This window comes from Myxocyprinus asiaticus, chromosome 22 (genome assembly GCF_019703515.2).
Source record: "Myxocyprinus asiaticus isolate MX2 ecotype Aquarium Trade chromosome 22, UBuf_Myxa_2, whole genome shotgun sequence".
Lineage (NCBI taxonomy): Eukaryota > Metazoa > Chordata > Actinopteri > Cypriniformes > Catostomidae > Myxocyprinus > Myxocyprinus asiaticus.
This window is the reverse complement of record NC_059365.1, coordinates 14,525,406-14,549,577: the sequence shown is the minus strand read 5'-3', so window position 1 is coordinate 14,549,577 and position 24,172 is coordinate 14,525,406. Positions and strand designations below refer to the sequence as shown.

Below are 24,172 nucleotides of genomic sequence, written 5' to 3'. Positions count from 1 at the left end.
CTCCAATTATGATTTTGTGATCACATTTCATAAATTATACAGTGGAACCATACTATGGCGGCAAATCAATGGCACTAGTCAGCGCGGATTATTGACGCTATCATGCGCGATAGATCAACATACTCTTACGGCCCTTAAGGATTCTTATGACTTTTCTAAATTTGGCTAATTCGTATGATATCGTGAGACTGCACTCGTTTGAATTCCTACGACTTTCACTATAGCCAGTAACATCACTGGACATTGTTTACATCTAATATGTGACAATTACTTGCTTCTGTCACACACGACAGCTTCCTATCATGTTTACACACTCTACTGATTGGTTACGTTTGGGTAAGGGCATAATATTAATAAGTATGTTTTTAATGCCTCATGCATGGAACTCGCGCTTATTTCCGCATTAGACATGAGGCACGTGAAGTCGTACGAGTTTATGCAAATAACATCGTGCGAGACCATATGAAATAGCCAACTCGTAAATTATGTAAGAATTTTCATGAGATCGAGTTGGATAGATTGAAGTCACGCGAGAAAAAGGGAAGAACTTGCGTGAGGGTTTAAAAAACGCGCACAAATTCTTCCTATATCCTTGCGCGGCTTCAATCTATTGTGCTTGTGAGCGTCAATAATCCGCTCTGATTATTGCCATTGATTTGCCGCCATAGGCATTATTGACTCTCGTGCGCTGTAGTTTACTGCCACGCAAGAAAACTGGAAGAATCAGGGCGATCGTTTTAAATCCTCGAGCACATGAAATCAACAGACCCTCTGCATGTGAGTCATTATTACTTTATTTGTTGCTAATTCTTCATATAACAGGATGATTTAATGTTATATAATGTATAGTACTGTGTATCTTTGCCAGACACTTTAAGAGTTAATTTACAGTAAGTTAACTAGCTAGCTATTGCATTCTTGTGATATCACAATGTTTTTAAAGTGTCTGGTAAAGATCAATAGTACGATCATATGTTACTATATAGAACTTTAAGAACTGCTATTTATTTATACAATATCTAATCTGACTTTTGTTATTCTAGTTGTAAGACACTTAATAATTAATTGTAAGGTTGTGAGCCCAGGAAAATCAATCTTAACCTTAGTAACAGGAGGTTGCAATGTGTCTGCCTCTATATTGGTGACTTTAAACCACTGAATCCTAAATTGCTTCAAGGGGACTGTCTTTAATATATGTCACTTTAGATCAAAAAGAAAATTACTTGTACATATAAATAAGCATACAATATATAAATTTTAGCAAAATAATTTTGTTTTCAGTGTAGATGTTGCAGTCTTGTCAATATGAGTGGTTGATTGTATATTTATGCTTTACAGGTTTCCTACATGTCACCCACAGCTTTGCTGTTAGGCCTAAATTGTGCCTAAACTGTAAATAACAGCTGTAGTATTGAACTGTCACAGATGAGCTGCTGTAAGCGTCAGTGAATGAGACGAGCATACGCACCTATTACACACACAAAACACCGCTGCACATGCAGTCTGGCTGCTATCATTAATATTACACCATGTATACAGAGTTTAGGGTTTGTATTGTGTGTTTTGTTGTTTAATTTTCGTAACATGCTGTTTATCGCCTCATTTTGGTTTAATGCATTATCACAGCTGTTTGAAGTTCATTATTTTCTCTCTGTTAGCGAGTCATCAGGATTACCGTTAACACTCATATAAATGGGCACCATACCATTTTTGCAAGCATATTGTCATTTATTTCTCTTTCAAATCAGCATTCATCTGTAATATAGGCACATTTCTGGTTCATGTTACATCTGCCAAACCTTAAATAGCAACAAGTCCAAATTCCAAGCTTTTAAATTACACATTTTTCAAATGAGAATCTTTTAATGAATTAGCTAGCAGTTCCAGGTTAAAGGATTCAAAATTGAGACTTTTTTTTAAAATATCGGTTATCGGTATCGGCCACAATGAGCTGTGAATTATCGGTTATTGGTATCACCCAGAAATTCCATATCGGTGCATCCCTAACTTTTTCCGATCGTGTTTCCTGTAAAGTTCCTGTTTCCTCGCTGTAATTTGGTCATAGTGAAGTTTGGGGAGTGGACCATGGTTTTACTATAGTAATATTGTAGTAACCATGTTTTATGGCGAAAGCCATAGTTTTATTGCAATTAACCTTGAGGTTACTACAGTAATATGGTGTTAATATAGTAACCACGTGGTTACTATGATTTTACTAGAAAATACCATGGTGAAACTATGGTTACTGTAGTAAAACCATGGTTAATTTTTTTAAGGGGAGGTTAGGTTTAGGGGTTGGGACTCTAAATAAACACGATAAACATGCTGCAGTATTATTTGCCAATATTTGTGAAAGTGCAGTTGAAATTTTGTGATAATTTTCTGGCCTTAAATGCCTCGCATATATTTAAAGCTGCAGATTTTGCTTGACATATCTGTAAAGTTTCAGTTCGGAGTTAAAATTAAAATCCTAATAAAATGCCTTGTGTGTCTAACTGACAATTCCATAATAACAAACTCTAAAAGAGGATTACAGCTATCTGTGCTCCCTCAAAGGCGTGAGAAGAAATCAACTTTATCACAGCTTAATTGAAGCTTCATTCCTCCAGCATTTTCACCCACTGATCCTTTACATCTAATGTACTGAGTATGGTGGGGGCTCAACCTTATTTTTAAGCTGGATCTGTTTTCATGTAAGCCCCAGGATTTGTGCTAAAGGAACTATTTTCATGCAGTTCAATATCTCTATTCCGGCAATCAAAGAACATGTCTGTTTTAAAGATAAATATCCAGCCATCTGCATTTACAGGTTGCTCTGTATTCCTAGGGTCATTTATAATTTTTCCATTTGTCAGAATGGGTATGAATAATCAGATTGAATATTTCTTGATTGCAATGAATTAAATATTCCACCTTAAATATAATTTCAATTATATTATCCCCCTCTTCTAGCAATATTTTAAATGCAATTTGCATTGATTATTACAGTGCTTGAAAATCACTATTGATATTCCTCAAACATTCTATATTTTGCAGATTTCTTCAGTTAATTCAGCACAAACCACTTAACATACATTTAAAGAAATTAATGATTAAAGTTTTAAAATCTCCCATTGGCTTACATCAATAGAATGTTCTTTAATCAAAGTCTTACAGCGATAACCTCATTGTAATTTTTCATACTGAATTGTTTTCTTTCTTACATCTATTTATCCATCTACATTGCCTATTACCATAAATGTCTCTCCCTTTCTCTATCTATCCTTTTACCTACAACTTTAACAATACTCTTACTGCCTTGCAAGTACTGGTATTTCCTTAATGAAATGCAAATCTAGCTTTCTTAACAATCCTATTTTTAATTTAGGCACTCCAAATAATGCCAGAGAGAACACTGGGTGAGCTAGAGTCTATATGGGCTTCTTGTTGTTTTCTTGTAAGCTCTTATGAGCTTGACTTTTATCCCAATGCCAAATTTGAGGCTGTTAGCCATAGAAACCTTTTTAACAAGGAAAGCTGTGTAGGCATAGAACAGTTATTGCCCTTTGTGACTGTGAACACATAAAAATTGCTACTGCTATAGCAATCGAAATAAGTTATTGCCTCAACATGCCTTCCTAGCTATTTGAATTCCACTTGACAAAAAGCCTAGTACTGTCAGCATAATTTCAACCCAGACTGAATAAATGAAAGGTGTGGCTGGTCAGAAATGTATTCATTCCCCCTAAAGTTATGGCCCTAGCTGTATTTGAGAACACAATACCACTTTACTCTAGTCTCAAGTGAGAAAGGATGAATCAATAGAACAATACATGTACAAGTTGGGTTTTCATCATATGATGTCTTTTTGCATTTGAATAAGGGAGTAATGACAAGTATATCTCCCAGTATGGTTGCCTATAGCCACTGAGACATCAGCTGAAAAATACCTGAGATTGCAATGCTTAGAATGAGCTTTATTTATTTTATTTTATATTTTGTATATTTTATGAAATCACACTGCTTGTTTATTAATAGTGAAGAACCAATTCAGTGTCAAAACAGTGACAACAGATGATGCATAACAATTCAATATAATTTTAATAATCCACATTCTGTGAACAGCTTCTTTAAATCCTTATAAATGAGTAGGGCTGGGAAATAGAACACATAAACTTCTGCGATTAATTATTGACTGTTAACGCTTCCTGAAACCACTAATGTTTTTCCCCATTTCCTGTGGCTAAAATTGCCATATATACATTTCCAGGAGTTACACGTTCGACTCGACTGCACATCCTAGCACAGAAACGGACTGTGTGGAGCAATGCACACTTATTCATTATGCGTGACGCATGTCCCAGGAATAATAAACACGGGAGCTGATTTACTGTATAGAGCAGGGGTACTCAGTAGGCGGACTCCGGTCCAGATTCGGGCAGAAGGACATTTCAATCCGGACCGAGCTCTAAATCTTTGTGCTAGTTATCTGACAACTGGCTAAGTGATTGTGCACAGAGCGTTCAGCGCTGGAGAGAAATATTTCTCTCTAGAGCGGGAATAAAGCGCATTCAGCACTGCACGCTTTATTACCACTCCGCGTGCATTGCCTCTCTCCCGCTATAGACATGAGGCACAGCATAAAGCCTAATTTACTGTACATACGAGTTGCAGGTGTGATTATTTTAACATCAAAAACATTAACATCAAAAACTTTATAGTGGCACCTTTAGACTATAAAGTTTCTTCCCCGTCTAAATGTAGCTTTATTAATCAGCATGTTATGAGCCTTTCATAATAAATAAACAGATTTTTGTCCTAATTTTATGTAAATTAGATGTCATCATGGCAAGGAAAGCCTATTTATACTTATTATGCAAACAGTACTTCACTGTTATGTAAATGTTGTTTTTTTTTTCTTTTTTTTTTTTTTTTGTTAATAGATTCTCACTTTAAGGAAAATATTAAAAGTGTCTATTCAGACTTTTACATTTTTATAAATATTCTTTCAGGGGATATCCCTGAACCCCCATACAGTGTTTTGTATCTGTAAAAAGGCCTCCTGTGTCCAATGTGGCAAGTTATAAAAAACTATTAAAAAATATATACATAATTTCCTAGCCATATAACTACTGACACCATGTAAGCTACATATTATTATCCTGACCTTTGCTGGGAAGGAAATGTAGAGACCGGACCTCTTGGAACTTTAACTGAGTACCCCTGGTATAGAGAATGGAGACTTCACCTACAAGTGGTGAGCCAGGTGTGGGAGAGATACAGACCTAGCATGTGCACGATAGAAACTGGATGGCAGCCAAAGAAAATAACAGTTTTGAGATTTTAAACTTCATCAAATTATACTTCAGCATTCAATTTGTTTTATATATGTAGGACGGCAGAAGATTTTGCCCAACTTTTAATTACAGCATGTCCACTGATTTTATGGCATTTAAACTTGTAAATACTTGTATGAATTTATACCTGTAAAATGTACATATGTACATCTGAATGTACATATTTAACCCTTGTGCGAGCTTCGGGACATTTTTGTCTTTTCTCTTTTTTTTTTATCATTTTGGCTGTGTTAATGCCAATGGCATAAATTTAGCAAAGGTGTGTATTTTTGGGGGGAATTTTGATATTTCATCCTCAATTCCTATAATACATCTATAATACACTGTGTACACAAAATAGTTACACTCAGGACCTTAAGGACAAAAATGTTCCTATTGAAACCCATTACAACTGCAATATTTGATCCCAGTGCCATTAAAGCATACAATCGTGAATTCTATGATATTATGCTTTCATCCAAGAGCCCTGGCTTCAAAATAAAAAAAACATAATATTTTCCACCAGATGGCGCCATTTTTCTCATATTTAGCCTATGGAGAAAATACATGCTTTTTCCTATTTTCTGTTTGCTGTATTATAGAGCACTGCAGGCCAATTGAATAAATTATGCATCTAAAATTGTGTGGGTGTGTTGGTATGGATGTTAGAGTGTGTTTTTTGTGTGTGTGTGTTTGTGTGTGTGTGTGTGTGTGTGTGTGTGTGTGTGTGTGTGTGTGTGTGTAAAATACAACAGTGGCATTATGTAAACAAACTGGCATTTAAAGGGTTAATATCCTGAAAATGAATGAATATTTGGTAGTTATGATCAGGACTTATGTTGGTTAAAAATTCTAAGTCAGTGAAAGTGGAAAATAATATTAATATATAATATTTTTATGGCAGTATTTTGATGCGAACATTATTTGTCCTCTAAGGTATAGAGTGTGTTTTTTTTTTGTTTTGTTTGTTTTTTTTATCTGACACTGCACAAAAAATAATTATGCATCAAAATCAACATTGTTGCTAATCATTTACATATCCCAGGCTGTGACAATCCCCCCGCAAAAATAAAATAATAAAAAAAAAATTCCCCTTAGCATTTAGTATATGGAAAATACATTTTTGTGTGTGTGTGTGTGTGTGTGTGTGTGTGTGTGTGTGTGTTTTCATTAAAACAACAGTGGCAATACATAAACAAACTGGCATTTAAAGGGTTAAAATCCTGAAAATTAATGAATATTTGGTAGTTATGATCAGGACTGGTTAAAAAAATTAACTAATTGAAAGTGGAAAATAATATTAATATATAATATTATTGTAGCAGTTTTTTGACGCTGACATTTTTGTCCTCTAAGGACCTCTGAGTAACTTTTTTAATTGACGCACAAGGGTTAAATAATTAAAATAAATGATGATTTACCAATTTCCTGCAAGTTCTTTAAGATAAATGGTTGTATTTTAATGTTTATTTTAATGTACCAAGATTAATCACAGAAAAGAGTGCTATTAATTCATTAAAAAAATTTAATTGATTCACAGCGCTATTAATGAGACATAGCACAACAATATTATAAATAGCAATACAGACCAAAGATCTTCAGCGCCGTTAAATAGATTGTATTTCATATAAACATATCTGTTGTGGAAACATGGAGGAAAAGCAATTACCTAGTGTAGCAATATGTCTTGATATTCTTTACTATAATCCTCCTCTCCATTAGGTAGGATTAAACTGCGAAGTACATTTTAGACAAAAACTTCACTTTCTTTCATTGTTTTAGCTTATATGTTTTATGAAGATCTGGGCAAACACAGTACTTCCAGACATGTCTGTTACTGTTTGTTTGTTTTTGTATCTCTCTTCTCTCTCTCTCTCTCTCTCTCTCTCTCTCTCTCTCTCTCTCTCTCTCTCTCTCTCTGAAAAATAACCATGCACTGCCTCTTAGATGCTGAACAGGTGCAAAGATGAAAGCATGTTTTTTTTTTTCAAAGTGTTGTAGAACCCTCAGGTCAGGCCTCTTCTCATCATTATAAGCACTAATTATGAACACTCGTGCCCCTAATATAAAATTTTTAGGGGCATCATTTTTTGTGGCTGTTAAGTTAGTATGTTTCAATACAACGTATTCACAACCAGTCACTGAAAAACTATCTTAAGAGTTACTACAGAATTACAAGAGAAACATAGGATATACTTGATATGTAAACCTTTTTTATTATTATTATTTATTTAATTTCTTACGTTCCCTATCTGTCACTCACTTGACGTTGTGTCGTTGTAGTGACACTAGGGGTCACTCTTGGGAGTGGTCTTTGATAAAAGGCCAATGAAAATTGGTGAGTGGTTTTTGCATACCACTCCCCCGGACATACGGGTATAAAAGGAGCTGGTATGCAACCACTCATTCAGATTTTCTCTTCGGAGCCGAATGGTCGATGTTTACTGAGCTGACTGTTCATTCACCTCTGCTGGATCTGACGGCGCATTTCAGTGGCTTCTCCCTCCTCTGCACTGGTGCACTGCAGAGAAGGCCCCTGGGTGCTTCGGCAGAAAAAAGAGAGTATATTTTTCTAAAAGAGTATATTTCTCTAAAAGAGTGGCACACACAGAACGTCTTTTTAAAGACAAATCTTTTTAAAGATGCCTTTCCATTTGTGTGTTATTCCTGGTTGCGGTCGTTACCTCTCAACTTCGGACAGTCACAATCGCTGTCTTTCGTGTCTGGGCGCGACCCACGCGGAGACAGTGTTCGTGGATGGATCATGTACTCACTGCGAGAACATGACCATGGCAATGCTGCGGTCGCAGCTTGCTTTCGTATGAAAAGTTCGGAGCCCGCGAAGCTGATGAGCTCTCGAGCGCAGCATCGGAGAGCGATCTCGTCCAGTCGGACGCAGAAGCCTCAGCTGAGCTCTCCCCCTCAGGGACGGTTGCCCAGTCACAGGCTGATGCGGAAATGACGGACATGCTTTCCCGGGCGGCCGCAAGCGTCGGGCTAGAGTGGAACCCTCCGCTCTCCCCTGAACCCTCGCGGCTCGATGATTGGTTCCTGGGCTCGTGGCGCCGCTCAAAGCAGCCACGCCCCACTCCAGTCCCTTTCTCCCCGAAAGTGCACGAGGAGCTGACAAAATCATGGGAGGCACCTTTTACTGCCCGGTCCTGATCTTTCAGCTCCCCTGCCCTCACTACCCTCGATGGCGGGGCGGCCAGGGGCTATTCGGCGATTCCCCCGGTGGATAAGGTGCTCGCGGTGCACCTATGTCCCTTTGGTCCCCCTCGCTCGGAGCTTGGATGCATGGCTGGTGCTTTCCAATCCGTCGCGATGGCTGATCCGGACCATCCGACTCGGCTACGCGTTTCAGTTCACCAGGTGTCCGCCCAGGTTCAGCGGTATCCACTTCACCTTGGTGAAGGACGAAAACGCTGCTACCTTGCACACAGAGATCGCTACCCTCCTACAGAAGGGTGCAATAGAACCTGTTCCTCCAGCCAAGATGAAGAAGGGGTTTTACAGCCCCTACTTCATTGTACCGAAAAAAGGCAGTAGGTTGCGGCCAATCTTGGACTTGCAAGTACTGAACCGGGCTTTACACAGACTCCCGTTCAAGATGCTGATGCAAAAACGCATTCTGGCGAGCGTCCGGCATCGAGATTGGTTCGCGGCGGTAGACCTGAAGGACACGTACTTGATTCTGCCTCAACACAGACCCTTCCTGTGGTTTGCATTCAAGGGACGGGCGTATCAGTACAAGGTTCTCCCTTTCGGTCTGTCCTTGTCCCCTTGCGTCTTCGTGAAGGTTGCAGAGGCAGCTCTTGCCCCATTAAGGGAGGTGGGCATTCGCATTCTTAACTATCTCAACGATTGGCTAATCCTAGCTCACTCTCGGGACATGTTGTGCACACAGGGACCTGGTGCTCTCGCACCTCAGCCGACTAGGGCTTCGGGTCAATTGGGAAAAGAGCAAGCTCCTCCCAGTTCAGAGCATCTCTTTTCTCGGTTTGGAGTTGGACTCAGTCTCGTTGACAGTGCGCCTCACGAATGATATTCACTAAGAAAAATGAAGCCAGATGTTTGCTAAGTGTGCTTTTTTCCTCAATATCCTATTCTCAGCCGATGCAAATTATGAACATTTACCAATTATGCTGAGGCTAATAGACATGTTGAAAACCTGAATAATAATTTGATTGAATGTGTAACACTCAGTGTTAAGATCATTTATTGCCTGGCTTTAATGTATTGACCACAAATGACAACAAATCCTGATTTATCAATAATTATGTTCATAGCTGTATTTCAGAAGACAACATTCAACTGCAGCAATAAAGATGTGAATGTTTTTTGTGAGAAATGCAAATTGCATGTATTAATAATACCAACTGTTTCTGTAGAGTATAACCTCTCTGGTTTTAGAATGTATATTGAATTTTGAGACAAGACAGTGTCTGTCTCAAAATGTAGATGCAAAAACAAAATAAAAAATAAAAAATTATGTAAAACTAATTCATAAACTCTACAGAGATTTCCACCCAAATGAAATAACAGTCTGCAGTCTTGAACTACACAGATTAATTAATTATCCAAACATGCTGGCACTCTTTGAAAGGAACAAATTGTCTCCATCTTTTTCTGCTGCCCTTTATTGAAGCTTTTATAAAAAGCCCTTTTGAAGTAGCAATATTTTAAGGGCTGTTGTATGATGTTTTAATCTGTACACATAAAATCCTAATTCTCTGACTAATCAATAATCTACAAAAATCAATCTTTAAGCCAAAGTCTGATTAACAAAGCTGTACAGCTATTTAACATCTTGGAGTCCTTGAGACAATTTTTTATTTAAATATTGTTCATTAGTTATTTTGATATTTTATTTTCTCCCTCTATTTAAACTTCAGTGGTTTTGATGCGTTTAACCAGCTAGCAAAGCTGTACACTCATTTCACGTACCTAACCAAAAATTTCCTTTCATACTGCATTTCATTTCTCTACTTGTTTAATGTCTCTTAACCTATCAATGTTTTCTGAAGATATGATAAATCTTTCCATGAAATGGAGCTCTAATCTGTCTAGGACAAGATGGTATCATTATTTTCCAAGGCAATTGAGAGGAAATTGAGATATCATTCAATGTAACAGCTGCTGACTCAAGACTTGGCTTTCCTTATTAAAGGGTCAGGGCTAAAATTTCTCTCATAGACAGCGTGTAGTCAAAAGCAAGAGATTTTGTTTTTTACAAAGACTGCTCAGCTGGCGAGACACTTAATTTATTTTCCATACCGTCTTTCTAATATAAGACAAATCTCAGGAGCTTGAAAGTGTTAAATTGTTTTATAGCCTGCTTAAAACCACATCTTAAATTGGAGGGTTTTGCTGGTTTTAGATGTGTTTTGGGGATACTCAAAAAAGTCATTACCCTTAATTAAATTATAGAAAGTTTTTACACATTATTGAATGTCTTTCCTCCAGAATAAGTCGGTTTCACTGAGTCGACATAATTTAGTTGGATTATGTCAAATAAATGTACTATACTGTAGCAGTTTTAACTTAACTGCATTAGGTTTATCAAACTGGATTTACTATGGTTTATATAATTTATTTTCATATGTTGGTCCAACTTAATTTCAGTTATTAATCATTAGTATATTCCAGGTGAGCATGTGTAAGGACAGTGAAACTGTTTTACTGTCAATTTAATAGCAACTGCTTATAAACCTAAACACAGTTGCCATGCTTCACCACAAAGGTCACCCCAAAAACTACAGCATAACAGACAATCAGACATTCAATATAACATTAAACATTAACAAATCTTCTCCTAAAAGCATGCAGGGAAATGGAAATCCCCTGCCCAGTTTCATCAATGCTACATTAACACCACAACAATTATTTATACAGCCCCAACTCATATGGATTAAGTAAATGTCCATTTTACACATTTAAACTGATAGAACGCAATGAAATCAAGTTGTGTCAAAATGTTCTAGAACCGTGTTGCTTCAGCTCATTTTAAATAAGTAAACTGAACAAGCAGCAAAAATCCTCTGGCCAGCTAAACACCAGCTTGGCCAGGCAGTGAGACCAGCAAACCTCCTTAGGCTGGTTTAAGCAGTTTTTTTTCAACAGGGTAATCCAAAGTAAAACACAGGGTAAACACAGAAATGTACATCTGATATTTTGTGTATATAATATCCTGTGTAATATCATTCTTATTGTAATACTGATGAGCGAAACAATTATTTCAAAAAGCAAAATGTATTTTTGTCTGTTACAACAAAAGAATGCTTACAATTTATGCATAACATCCATTTGCATAGTGGCCTATTGTTGCTCTGTGTGTCTCTATGAAAACAGCTATGTATTAACAAAAATCCTTGACCAGAATTACTTCTAGCAAGTACTTCTAGCTAAAGTAGTTGGGAATTTAGACCTTTCACTAAGTATTCCTCTCTGGGAGTACATCTCTTTGACAACATTTGACTTTCATCAAATTCTACTGCATTTGATTCATGTGAAGTATTCAATGTATTCAAATCACACCATATGTTTAAACCTATAGCAGTTGGTCATTAGCAAAAGATGTACTCATTTTGAGTCATCATGTCTGCTGTTTAAAGGTCATCTACTTCTACACAGTATTGTTTTAAAAAGCTTATTTTTATTGATAATTCTCTGCTGTTTTCATATTAAAAGCACTAACCAATTGTAATATATCAGGGTTTGTTACATTTTTAATTGCTTTGTTTTTATAAGAATGTTTGAGATTATTTTTTATGTGCACAGAACAATATGTTATAGTTGTACATTCCATGACCCTTTGCGAGCCAGCATGGCGTCAGCTTGTCAGACTAGTCAAAGAAATTATAAAACAGATCGCAGACACAACCCTAAGCCCTTTATGCCAGCAGGGAAGTTTAGTACCCCAGACATTCTCACTCTGCTTGGCTTTTTGAAAATATCTCAAAATAATATTTCACATATGAAATCTCTTAAAAAAAAAATAGGGTTAATCAGGGTACATATAGGCTGACTTTAAAAGCCCGTCTGTGTTTGCTTGATAAACATGAGATTCCATACATTAAAGATTTAGGTACTGGTGTGCTTTTTGACAATGGCTGGAGCTGCTTGCCAATGTCTTGCCAATACAACACTAAAACAGCAAATTAATATTAATCTCTAAACCAGTGGTTCTCAACTGGTGGGTGGTGAGCTAAAAATGGATCACAGATCTGTTATGATAGGGTCGTGGACAGAAGGAAAACAAAAATTCTGCTAAATCCAAATAATAAAACGCAGCTAACTATATAATCATGCATGTTTAGGATAGCCAAATAAATAGGCTTATCAACTTTTCAAAGGGAGGAGAAAATCTTTCCATAGTTTTTGTTGTTGACACCAAAGGAAGTGTGTGAAATCAAACAATAGTTTGGCACAAATTAATCAGTCACAGGTGAAGCTAGCTAAATTAGGCAAATGGTAATATGGACATCCCCTCATCATCGAAAACAATGAACAAAAATGACCCAGAATATCTTATATAAGTGTTCACTTTCACTGAGGGTAAACATGGTTTGTCGTGACTATTATGTTTTGTGCCTCGAGTTATTGGCTGCTGACAGCATGAAAGTATTGAACTGATATTGAAAAAGACAAATTTTAAAAACAAAATTTGTCAATTTCTGATAATGTAAAATCTCGGTCCAGAAGCAAAACTAGTTTCAAAACTGCTACTTTACATTGTTGCGTCTTATAAGTGTCTCTCAGTCATTAATTAGTCATCAATTAATATTCACACTTGTACAATTAAGATACAGTACAACAAATGTGTTTCAAGCAAATAAATGTTTCTATTGTATTAGTTAGCCAATGGTTTTCAGCTTCTCATCGTTGTTTAACATTTAGTCCCATTTGCACACAATGAATATTATGATTAGAACAGTTTTTCACTGATTTCTGCTTAGGTTGTCAGCATGCCTTCCACAAACATGATGCTTACTGGTTGCTTTCAGTGACTGAACTAGATTTTCAATGTTCATCATTACAAAATCACCATGACCTCTGTGGTTTCAGCATATATTACATGCCTCTTCTTCATCTATCTTTCTGTTTGAAAATATAATATTAAAAAATATGGATATTTATCTCTCTGAATAATTTATGACAAACAGGTCTGCACCCTCGCAGTGATATTACAGAAGAAAGAACGAAGCATTCTAAACATAGTATTCAGCAGTTTTCATCCATTCCCATAGTGATACAGCTTCTAGGCTGAATCCAGATTAATTTCTTCCCAAAAATATTTTATTCATTACTGCCTTGGCTGCCTCGTAGGATTTTGATGTTCCACTGCTCCCTGGTAATCAATGTGTTATTTCAGATAAATATAGCTTACATTTCAGATGCAGTTTTTTTTAAATCATGATGTGTTTGATAGGTCTCCTAGTAATATGTTTAATTTGAATTAATAATTCAAGTATTGATATAATTGCTCATTTTGTTTAATAACAACATAGCACATATGAATATGGACCCTTTCTTGGACTGACATGAGCCAGACTCCTAACCGCTGTGCCATGGCAATGACAAATGTAGGCTGTTTTTGTTTTTTAAGATGATGTGCTGATAAATGGAATAAAATATACTATTACCATCCATATTGATTTATAGTTGAAAAGAAATTTTGAATGCTGGTGTCTTAAATATCATAACCAGCTAAATTTCCTTGGTAAAACATGCACTAACCATCATTAACCAGCCTGGACAAGCAAGGCAATGTATCCTTGTATATTTTTTTTTTTTTTTTAGCAGGGTATACACCCTTTCTGCTTTCTGATCTTACTCTATTAATGTACTACTGCCTCCTCTTCAATTAGCTCTCTCCTCCATTGACTAATGTCATGTGGGGCAACAAAATATATTTGAATGCCTGCCTAGTATATCTACCTTTGCCTTTTGGGTTAAAACTGTGCTATGGGGAACTTGCTAATCTGACTAATATCTCACACAGAGATGCACAACTAAATCTTTAGTCTAGAGGCACATTAAAGGCCTCATTTCCATTACACTGTGCCTGCGAGGCAAATTTATGCTTTATTTATGCATACTAAATGGAAAGTGATAAAAGGGCGGGGAAGAAATACACGAAATAACAAACAAATGTTACAGCAGATTGTATACCTAGAGACTTTGAGGTATGATAATTTAAAGCATATGATGGGGAAATATTAAGGGAGCAAATCTATTTTGTTTCTATGTAATTACCTAAATAAATATTCATAATGCAATGTATGATAGTCTCACTATGCTACTCATGAAAACATTGCAGTTAATTATCAGGGGCAAAGACTAATTTTCCAGAGTAAGAGTAAATCTTCAGTTTGTTTTAATGTTGTAGCTCATGTTATTTCTGTGTGAAAATAAGTCGTATCCATGGTTGGATGAGAAGAATGAATTAATGGTACTTACAGTAGGTTCACAAGACAATATCAGTCAGAGGACACAGCTATTAACATTAAAAAATCTTTTAGACCAGCGAAGTAATTAACATGCGCTTTTAAGGGGTCAAAACTTGATGTTTGAAAGCCCATGCATTGCACATAAACAATGTGTACACTGTTAAAGATTTTCTCGTTAAAAAACAGTAAAGAACTGGCAGCAGGGTTGCCAGCATATTACTGTAAAATTAACGGTGTCTTGCTGTTGCTGAAATTAACAGCTAGATACTGTTTTTACAGTATACAACTGTAATTTAGCAGCATATAGCTGTCAAATTACATACTATCTACAGCTATGTTCCCAGCATGCACTGCGGCATGAAGAATTTACTTAGATTTTTTACTATTTACTAGTTTATTTTGACATTGTTTTTGTTGTAGTCTAAGTTACTTGTATTTTAATGTTCAGCTTTTACTTTTTTACATACAAGTATGTTTGTTAATTGTCACCATTGTTGCATTTTGTATGCCAAGAGTTTATTTCTGTGTGTCTTGATAACAACTTGAGTTATGGTGTAAGTTCATCAAAAACATCAAACACTCAATTTGCTGAAATAACCTTTACTGTTTTTGCTTTTATGTTTTTATATGTAATGCATCACTTGTGCTACATATAGTGACATTTGCAAGGTAGGATCATATATTCAGTCTGACCTTAGGGTTAGTCTTCCAAGTAGCACAGTGAAACAACTTGTGTTTCACTTAAACATAAATTGACTGGCTGGAAGGACATAATATAATAATAAAGAAGGTCCAAGGTGCCAGCTCAAGAGATCACTAATCACCATAATGGTGACTTCAAACAAAACACAACTACTGATAACAAAACAACACTAATTAAACTAAGACTTCTATTAAGTCTGAATAAAAACGTTCGTAGGTTTTTTTTTTTTAGCCCCAGTGCATTGCCAAAGCATACATACAAGCACAAAGGTTTAAGTGTATTTCACCATTATAACCCACAATGCAGTGCTATACTTTTATTTTACTGTGTACAGGTTGTTGTTGTTGTTTTTTTTTTTTTTTTTTTGTAAAAAATTCACTGTTGATCACAAATGAGATCTCTTTAAAAATCTCAGTTGTTTTTCTAGACAGCAACAAGATCAAATGGAGAGCAAACTGAGACTTTTCTTTAGGTGTCCTGCATCTCAGAGTTTTATCCTGAGAAAAAGACCCTCTTAATCTCATACTGGTTCTCTCCAAGAGCTTCAGAAGAGATGTAAACAAAATGGTCTCAGATTTGCCAAGATATCAAAGTCTGCAAAAGTCAAAGATTTCAATATGAACTCAAATATTTATCATCAAATTCTGTCAAGACTAAATTGTCTGAGCTATGCATTCTACATTAATTGTATAGCTCTATTCTCTTACTGTTTTTCAGGAATGGTCTCATTTGAATTTATTTGAATTTCTCCTTAGGAATGTAAGGAGAAACATCTGAGATAAAGTTGATACTTTGATGAAACATAACTGAGCACTACATTAAGTCTCATGAGCTATGAAATAGTAATACAATTTCAAGCTCTGATAAATAACAAGTTTCCTGGGTATGTTTAAAAAATATAAGCATAGACTAATTTAACTGCTCATCACGTGTTTCTGTTTAGACATGGGTTAACAGGATACCCTCCAATATACAGAAATTAAATAACTGTTTACACAGAGGTTCACTGCTTAACATGTTTGTATATGTTTATAGCACACTGAATTGTGATGCACTCTGTGTGGGGGGGGGGGGGGGGGGGGAACAAGGTCTTTCTCTTTTAAAGATGCAGCATTTACAATGTGAATAGAAAGCATCTGTGGAAGTAGGGCTTTATAATCTCATAAATTTCCATTGATCTGGGCAAGCAAATTAACTGTTATCTTTCTCTGAACTGCAATGATGTGTAAATATCATCCCCACTAAAGATAATTCATCCTGTTGCTCTTCCCAAATGTATATCCCTTGTGCCAATGGTCTCTGATGTAATGGTATTCTCTTTGTAAAATGTATAAATCGAAGAATGATGTGGAATATTGCTTCAGGTTATGAAAATGCAGACTGCTAAAATGAAGGGAAATTTCTCTGCAAACCACCTCACGGCTTAAAGAATATGTTATATTGCAAGCTATATCCAGATGCCTCTATGTTTTCCTCTGTGTTTTGCGAGATGTCTGCTTGATGAATAATTTATCTGGGATATTTCAGAGAACTGCTCTTCTACAACCCGTATGCCATGTGAATTAACTATTCCCAGGTGAGCAGTGGTGGCAGCTGCAATGGTGGAGTTGATTGAAAATGATATTCTCTTAGGACAAACCACTGTGTAAGCAGCCGTCATAAGTACAGGCAACACAGGAAATGAAAATAAAACACTGTCAATTCTGAGTGAATTTTGCCAGCGTAATCAGCTTGAATTAAGTGACAGTTAAACATCGTACATGTACTCAAACCCGACACTCCCTAGGGCTTACTGTAAATCCACTCTGTGCCAAAATAACACCTCTTTCAGCTCTCGCAGCAGAGTACAGTCTGTTTTCATTACTAGAAGGAAGGCAAAAATAGGATTTTACTCTAAAAAAATGCATGGATCTTTCATGCCTACAGCCACTTTTTAACCGGAATGTGTAGCTGACAGCTACACGCACCTCTTATGCTTCACACATCTTGTTGTAAGATTTCTGCACAGAGCTTTTTACCTTTCTGTGGCTTCCTCCTCACAGGGATCCTCTGGATTGCTCTCCAGATCCTCATGGCTGCTCTTCGCCTCCTCTTTCCTGGCACTGCAAGGTGAGTTGCTCTTAGGAAGCTCCTCACTGGCTTGGAGGTTCTGGATGATATTTTGTTGCTGGTGCCATGATCGATTGCCTGGCCTAACATAAACAGGCGTGGGTCCAGGGTTTGGAGCCAGAATGCTGTGCACTGGGCTGTTGCTCTTGCGGAGTCCTCCTCTGTCCCGGGAGTGACTCTTTAACCGGACTGGTGTTCCCCGGTGGTCGAAACCTTCCTGTTGGATATAGCCCCCATTCCCACCTGTGGTCTGGGTGCTATGACTGAACCAGCGCCAACGGAGCCTGAGGATCTGCTTTACGTCAAACTCCTTTTTTCCAGACACCGACATCCTATTCACCCTCAACGTGATGCCAGTGGCACATGGAATCCGAGGAATCTCGAGGCAGAACGCCTGAGTCTCAGCTTCAGAGGCTTTGCCTCTTTTGTCTTTGTTGCCGATTCTGGCCAATAAAGGATTGATGTCTGTAGCTTCTGTCTTTTCTTCAACTCTGTCTGCTCCTTGTCCTCAGTTATAACACACACATGATATCCTCTGCCTGTACCATCCTCCTCCCTTCCCTTTGTCATTCAGTGTATCTCTGCACACACGGTACACAGGATATAAGCCAAAATGAGGATCGCTTACAGCAACCTGCTCAGTCTCCAGCAGCAAATAATGAACAGCTCTTACCAAAGGAGATGTGGCGCCAAAGTGACAGGATGCAGAGGTCAAACCTTAGTGAGGGAATTCTTGTTGCACAGGAAGGAAAGCCAAAACCAACACATTCTCCATCCACAAGCAGCATCATCTGTGCTCGCTCACACTCTTCCCCTTTTCTTTATGTGAGCACACATGCTCTTTCCCTCGCTCTAGCTCTCTCTCTCCCTCTCTCTCACTCATGCACATAGACTTGTCCTCTTACATGTGCTGCAAAGTCCCCTCATCTGATAGGATCCCGCGGGAGACAGCCTCAGCTACTCAATGAAGGAAACCATGCAGAAAAATTATTCACCCACTGTCTGTCTTAAGCCTTAGTGATGGCTAAACACCAATGAAACTCCAAAGAGGATCACTGTTTTTTTAAGTCTTTTTTTATGCCACCATGGTTTTATCTCAGGCAAATGTCTGTCTATGTGACTATGCAACCTTTCTTTGAGAGAGGATTCTGGTTTGGCTCTGTACTAAGAATTTGTTTACATACCATTGCAATGAGAAGACCTACATTTAGAAACTAATATGTGTCTTTCAGTTGTAAATACAAAAAAATAATGATGAATAGACAGCTGGCAATTTGTTGTGTTTTCATTCAATGCCTTTTGAACACTAATTAGCTAACCAATGTTTATGAAAAATGAATAAAATGTATATTACAATTGTAATTGCTTACAAATATTTTGGTTGGTGGAATACAGAAATTAGTGTATGGCACTGACTAATTATTTATGATTATATTATTTGTTACAGATTGTTATTTTTGACTCAGCCTGAGGTACCTGGTATAGGCTCCAGCACTCACCGTGCGACTCTACATAGGATAAGTAGTTATAGAAAATGGATCAATGGATGAATGGGTGGATATTATTTTTGAATAAAACAATCAATGGAGGAAAAAATACATTTTAAAATTACATCCCCATCTTCCTATTTTCTACTTGCAATGTTTAAAAGTCATAACTAATTTTTATCACAATGCTATTATTTGCTGATGTTTATATGCTGGAAGGAGAACAAATTAACCAATTTTCTACAGCTGAGAGCTTGTGTTTACCCTATAGACTCAAATGTGGATCTAAATGTGCTGCAGTGTATTTCATATTGTTCATCGTCTCCAGCAGGATCTAAAGATTTGCTGTTCCTATACAGTGATGCATTCAATGATTTATTCATGTGCAGGGCCTTCCAATGACTGTTCTATTGTCTTGCTCAACATATGTATACAGTCATATTTTATGGCATCCATTATGGTGAGGATGTTCCCTTTGCTTTATTCCATGGTGAAATGGGGTGGGGGGCTTTCAGCCTCTAGCAAATTTTAAAAAAAAGTTTAAATGTAAAAATGTAAACATTTTCGTTATCATTTTATAAAGAAGAGATTTATCTTGTTTTTAAATTATATACTAGTCTTAGTCATCAAGGCAGATACTAGTACAAGGCAGATACAAAAAATATTCAAGGCAGATACTAATTATTCATGTTTTCCCCATAATTTCAATTATATTTTTGTTGTTCATTTAGACATCTATCTTTCTTACTGTTTCAGAACTTTTGTTTTATGTACATATAATCTGATTTTCTCTTGCCTTCATAAGTCCTACTACTCACCCCAAAGTCCTCACCCTAATACAGCAATTCTTTAAGAATATTAGAACTAATTAGGACCTGTTGTGGCGGAATGATCCGCCCCTCTGGCTCGTCATCGTCACCCTGCATCTTAGGGCCGCCCTTCAGCCAGGCTTATGACGGAAGTTGGGCGGGAGAGTGAGAAGAGGTGCATAATTAATAAGCCTCGTTTGGTCAGCGGTGAAGGAAGCACACCTGATGGGGATAATGCTCCATCACCACTGTCTTTAAAACGCAGTGCGCACCTCTTCTCGGGGAGCCGGCTTCAAATCTCCATGTGTGCACACACTGGCATCCTCGCACGCCCAGGACCAGAGCTGGGAGGGATCGGATGAGCGGACACACTGCCAGACCCGTTCTTCGGACCCCCAGACGTCGTAATGAGTCGGCAGCTCACGTTGCCGCCGACAGGCTAGATGCCAGGCTGCCTTCCCCTCACGCTTGCCGTGGGCCTGGGAAGACAGGCCACCAATGACGCTGCCACCCCACGTGCCGTGGACTTTGGAGGGGAGCATGAGTGGCCGACTGACCCAGCCCGTGCATGGGCTTTCCTATGGACACTACCCCGCCCCTTTCTTGGAGCCCCATTCACCATGAGGATGCCAGATTCCCCCTTTTATTATGAACACTATTCCCCCTTGGACACTTTATTTCCCCTTTTGGACATTTTTAAGTTTATTATTGTTTCCAACAAATGCCTCTTCGAGGCTTGACGCCACACCCACTGTGTCTGTCTCTTGCTCACCCTGCCACAGTGGTGGAGAATGCGGGCACTTTTGTGGGCAAGGACGGCACAGTTGGGCACCAACAGTTACGTCAATCTTCCTCTCATTCGCCGGTTCGATAGAAAGCCTGGAGTGGGATGGAGAAAACACGAGGACGGCCTCCCAGCTGCAGCAAAGGGTAAGTGGCACTTAAGCATTTACCCTGTAGCTGGCTGAGGCTGTCATATTAATTCGTGTTTTTTTCTGTTCCCACCTGGGTGCGAATGAGAGGAGGAGTTGGCCCGGAGAGGTATCCCCCTTACATCCATTCCGACCGTAGGGCCTGGTTGAGGAAGTAGCATTCCCGTGTGGGCGGCTAAAGAGTGTGCACCTCCAGCTCTGGATTCCATGATTGGATGTGAGTGTGGGAGGAGGTGCCGATGGGGTGACGCTTGAGGGGGGGAGATGTGGCGGAATGATCCGCCCCTCTGGCTCGTCATCGTTACCCCGCCTCTTAGGGCCGCCCTTCAGCCAGGCTCACGATGGGAGTTGGGTGGGAGAGCAAGAAGAGGTGCATAATTAATAAGCCTTGTTTGGTCAGCGTTGAAGGAAGCACACCTGATGGGGATAATGCTTCATCACCGCTGTCTTTAAAACACAGTGCGCACCTCTTCTCAGGGAGCCAGCTTCAAATCTCCATGTGTGCACACACTGGCATCTTCGCACGCCCAGGACCAGAGCTGGGAGGGATCAGATGGACAGACGCGCTGCCGGACCCATTCTTCGGACCCCCAGATGCCGTAATGAGTCGCAGGGGGTGAACAGCTCACGTTGCCGCCGACGGGCTAGATGCCAGGCCGCCTTCCCTTCACGCTTGCTGCGGGCCTGGGAAGACAGGCCGCCAGTGACGCCACTGCCCCACGCGCCGTGGACATTGGAGGGGAGCGTGAGCGGCCGACTAGTCCAGCCAGCCCGTGCCTGGGCTTTCCTATGAACACTACCCCGCCCCTTTCACGGAGCCCCATTCACCGAGAGGATGCCTGATTCCCCCTTGGACACTTTATTACCCCCTTTGGACATTTTACGTTTATTATTGTTTCCAATAAATGCCTCTCCGAGGCTTGACGCCACACCCGCTGTGTATGTCTCTTGCTCACCCTGCCACACTGTGTACTACCATGGATATCAGTATGTTATATATGAGCATATACATAGTTTAAAAGTACTGGTATTGTTACACTAACACAGTTCTTTTAAAGCTGTGCAATAAAAAAAAATAAATAAAAAAAAAAAACTAATTTAAACAGATTATGTCAAATTAGACCATGACCAGTTATTTTGTTCTGAATCTTCAAAAATATTTGGCTAAAAGCCAGTCATTAAGCTGTGCTGGTTCTCTCACTGTGGCTGTGTGAAACTGTCTAATTACAGACACCTAGCACATTTTAGAAATGTCTGTACCTTGATGCATTATATAAGCAGTGGACAGCAGGGAGTGGAGGTCACAGGTGTATGATAAATGGATCTCCTTTGGATGCACTTACTAATCTCATCTGGAGCTACCTGTACACTGAAATGACTGGTAGACTGTATAAATAATGTTGCACCATACAATTATTCACATTGTGCCTTGGTTTCGAACAAATAGCTACAGTATGTCTGAGTAAAAATATTTATTCTTATATGACAATAATAAAAAAGGCAGCTCACACTTCAGTGACAATAAAACCACTGCAGTAGATCAAATAAAAATCTAATTCTAAATTTTACCTGTAAATGTAACTTTATGATATATGTAAATATGATAAAAGCATGGACAATTTTTGATCATCAACATGTGCATGATAAAAGATGCATGTTTTCAAATATATACTTTTCCCAGAACACAACATTTTATACTTTATATCTACAGTAATACATCAATTCAGAGCTGTTAAAGCAGAGAAGGTCCAATCAAGAGGTCATACCTGAATTATATATTTTTTAATCTGTATGTCAGTTAAATACATTTTTGAACACTTAATATTATTTAGCTCAATCAAGTTGCTCTTTAAATTCCAGGTCTGCTTTAAATCTCTACAAGTCAATATATATCTTCTCAATAATCAATGTCCCAGGTGTCCTAATTACTTTTTATACATCCTTACAGTTCTAATGTAAAACAGGAGGAAGACAGAGCGAGTGAGCGAAAGACATATTTCTATCAATTATTTTGATTAAATGGGAGCATCAAATTGTATATTTTATTTTCTGATCTCTGATTCTCACCTGCATACCTCATGGCATGTTCATAGCATGTTTATTATACAGTACATCCAATTATGAGTATTTGATAAACATCACTGGCCCCTTTTTGTGTTCTATATCTTAAAACAGATTTTAAATTACTATATTTAAAAAAAATGTTAATAGTACTTTGTGTGAGTGTACATGTCCTGACAAGACTATCTTCTCGTGACTCAGATTTTAATAGTCTGAGCAAAAAATTCTCAATGACACTACTGGAGAAAGGATCCATATACAAAATTTTTACATTTACTTAAAACTTCAGTAGGCTACAGATGGTGAAGCCTTCTTCACTGAACATATTTTTAATATTATTTCCTAACATAATTTAAAAACCAGTTTAGTTCTAGGAAATATAGTCCTAGATCATTTTATCTCTCCTAAAATAAATACAAAACATCATTAGAATTATAAGCTATGCATAAAAATCACTTAAAAATAAAATGGACAAAACTGTATAAAACACCGCTCAGATTTGAAGTTGTTCAAGAAGCAAAGAAATCCAACATACCCACTAAATTGCTTGAAATGTCAATAGCATTCCATAGTAAGAGACAAATATTAATGTCTTACCTTTCAAACAAGTAAGATCAATACAGGTCTTTGTCTCTATTCTTCTCAATTGTTAACATAAGCAAACTACAGTATGCTTTCCCTCTTTTCTCTTCTCATCCCAGTTCTGATAACAAATCTTAGCATACAACACAAACCACACTTTCCTCCCTCAAAGGAAATTCCTGATCATTTCCTTTCTCAACAGTGGTTTGGTTTGAACAACCAGGACAGGAAAGTCTGTTTCGTGTTTTGTTTTGTTTTGTTTTGTGTGTGTGGCTTCTTTAAAAATATTTTTAGAAAACTAAAAGCACACTGGTTGGATTGACTGAGTTAAAGAACAAATACAAACATATTACTATTGGTTCGGTTATATTATTGTTGAAATTAAAGTTTAGAAGAAACTTTTAAATGTATACATTTAGCAGATTATTTTATGCAAAGTTATTAAAAAATTCGAGTAATACAAGCAAAAAAGAAAAAAATATATGTAAGTAGCGCTACCACACCAAAATTTTCCAAGTAAAATGCTAGAGCAGAAAAGATTTTGTGTACAAAAATTTAAAAAAGGATAGTCAAGTGCTTCCATGTGTCTTCAGCCATTTTTAGAAGATAGAAATAGATTCTGCCATCCACTGACTGACTGAAGAAATAGTTCTGTCTGCCATTTTGAGTAAGTTGAACAATATTGTGTATTTGTGTATTCAAGAAAATGTACACTGCTATAA

General features: G+C 37.7%; 1 protein-coding gene across 2 annotated transcripts in view; it reads right to left on the bottom strand.

The window, feature by feature from the left end:
* klhl4 (kelch-like family member 4) overlaps positions 1–24,076 on the bottom strand; it is a 71,081-nt gene extending 47,005 nt beyond the window's left edge. Inside the window, exon 1 of one of the 2 annotated variants that reach the window (XM_051649163.1) lies at positions 23,466–24,076. Coding sequence is in view for 1 of the 2 variants with exons in the window: in XM_051649162.1 (XP_051505122.1) it covers positions 17,489–17,910 (422 nt within the window). In the remaining variant the exon portion in view is untranslated. Of the gene's footprint in view, positions 1–17,488; positions 18,388–23,465 lie in introns of those variants that run through there. The other variant, XM_051649162.1, reaches the window with a different exon arrangement.
* Positions 24,077–24,172: the final 96 nt, after the last annotated feature.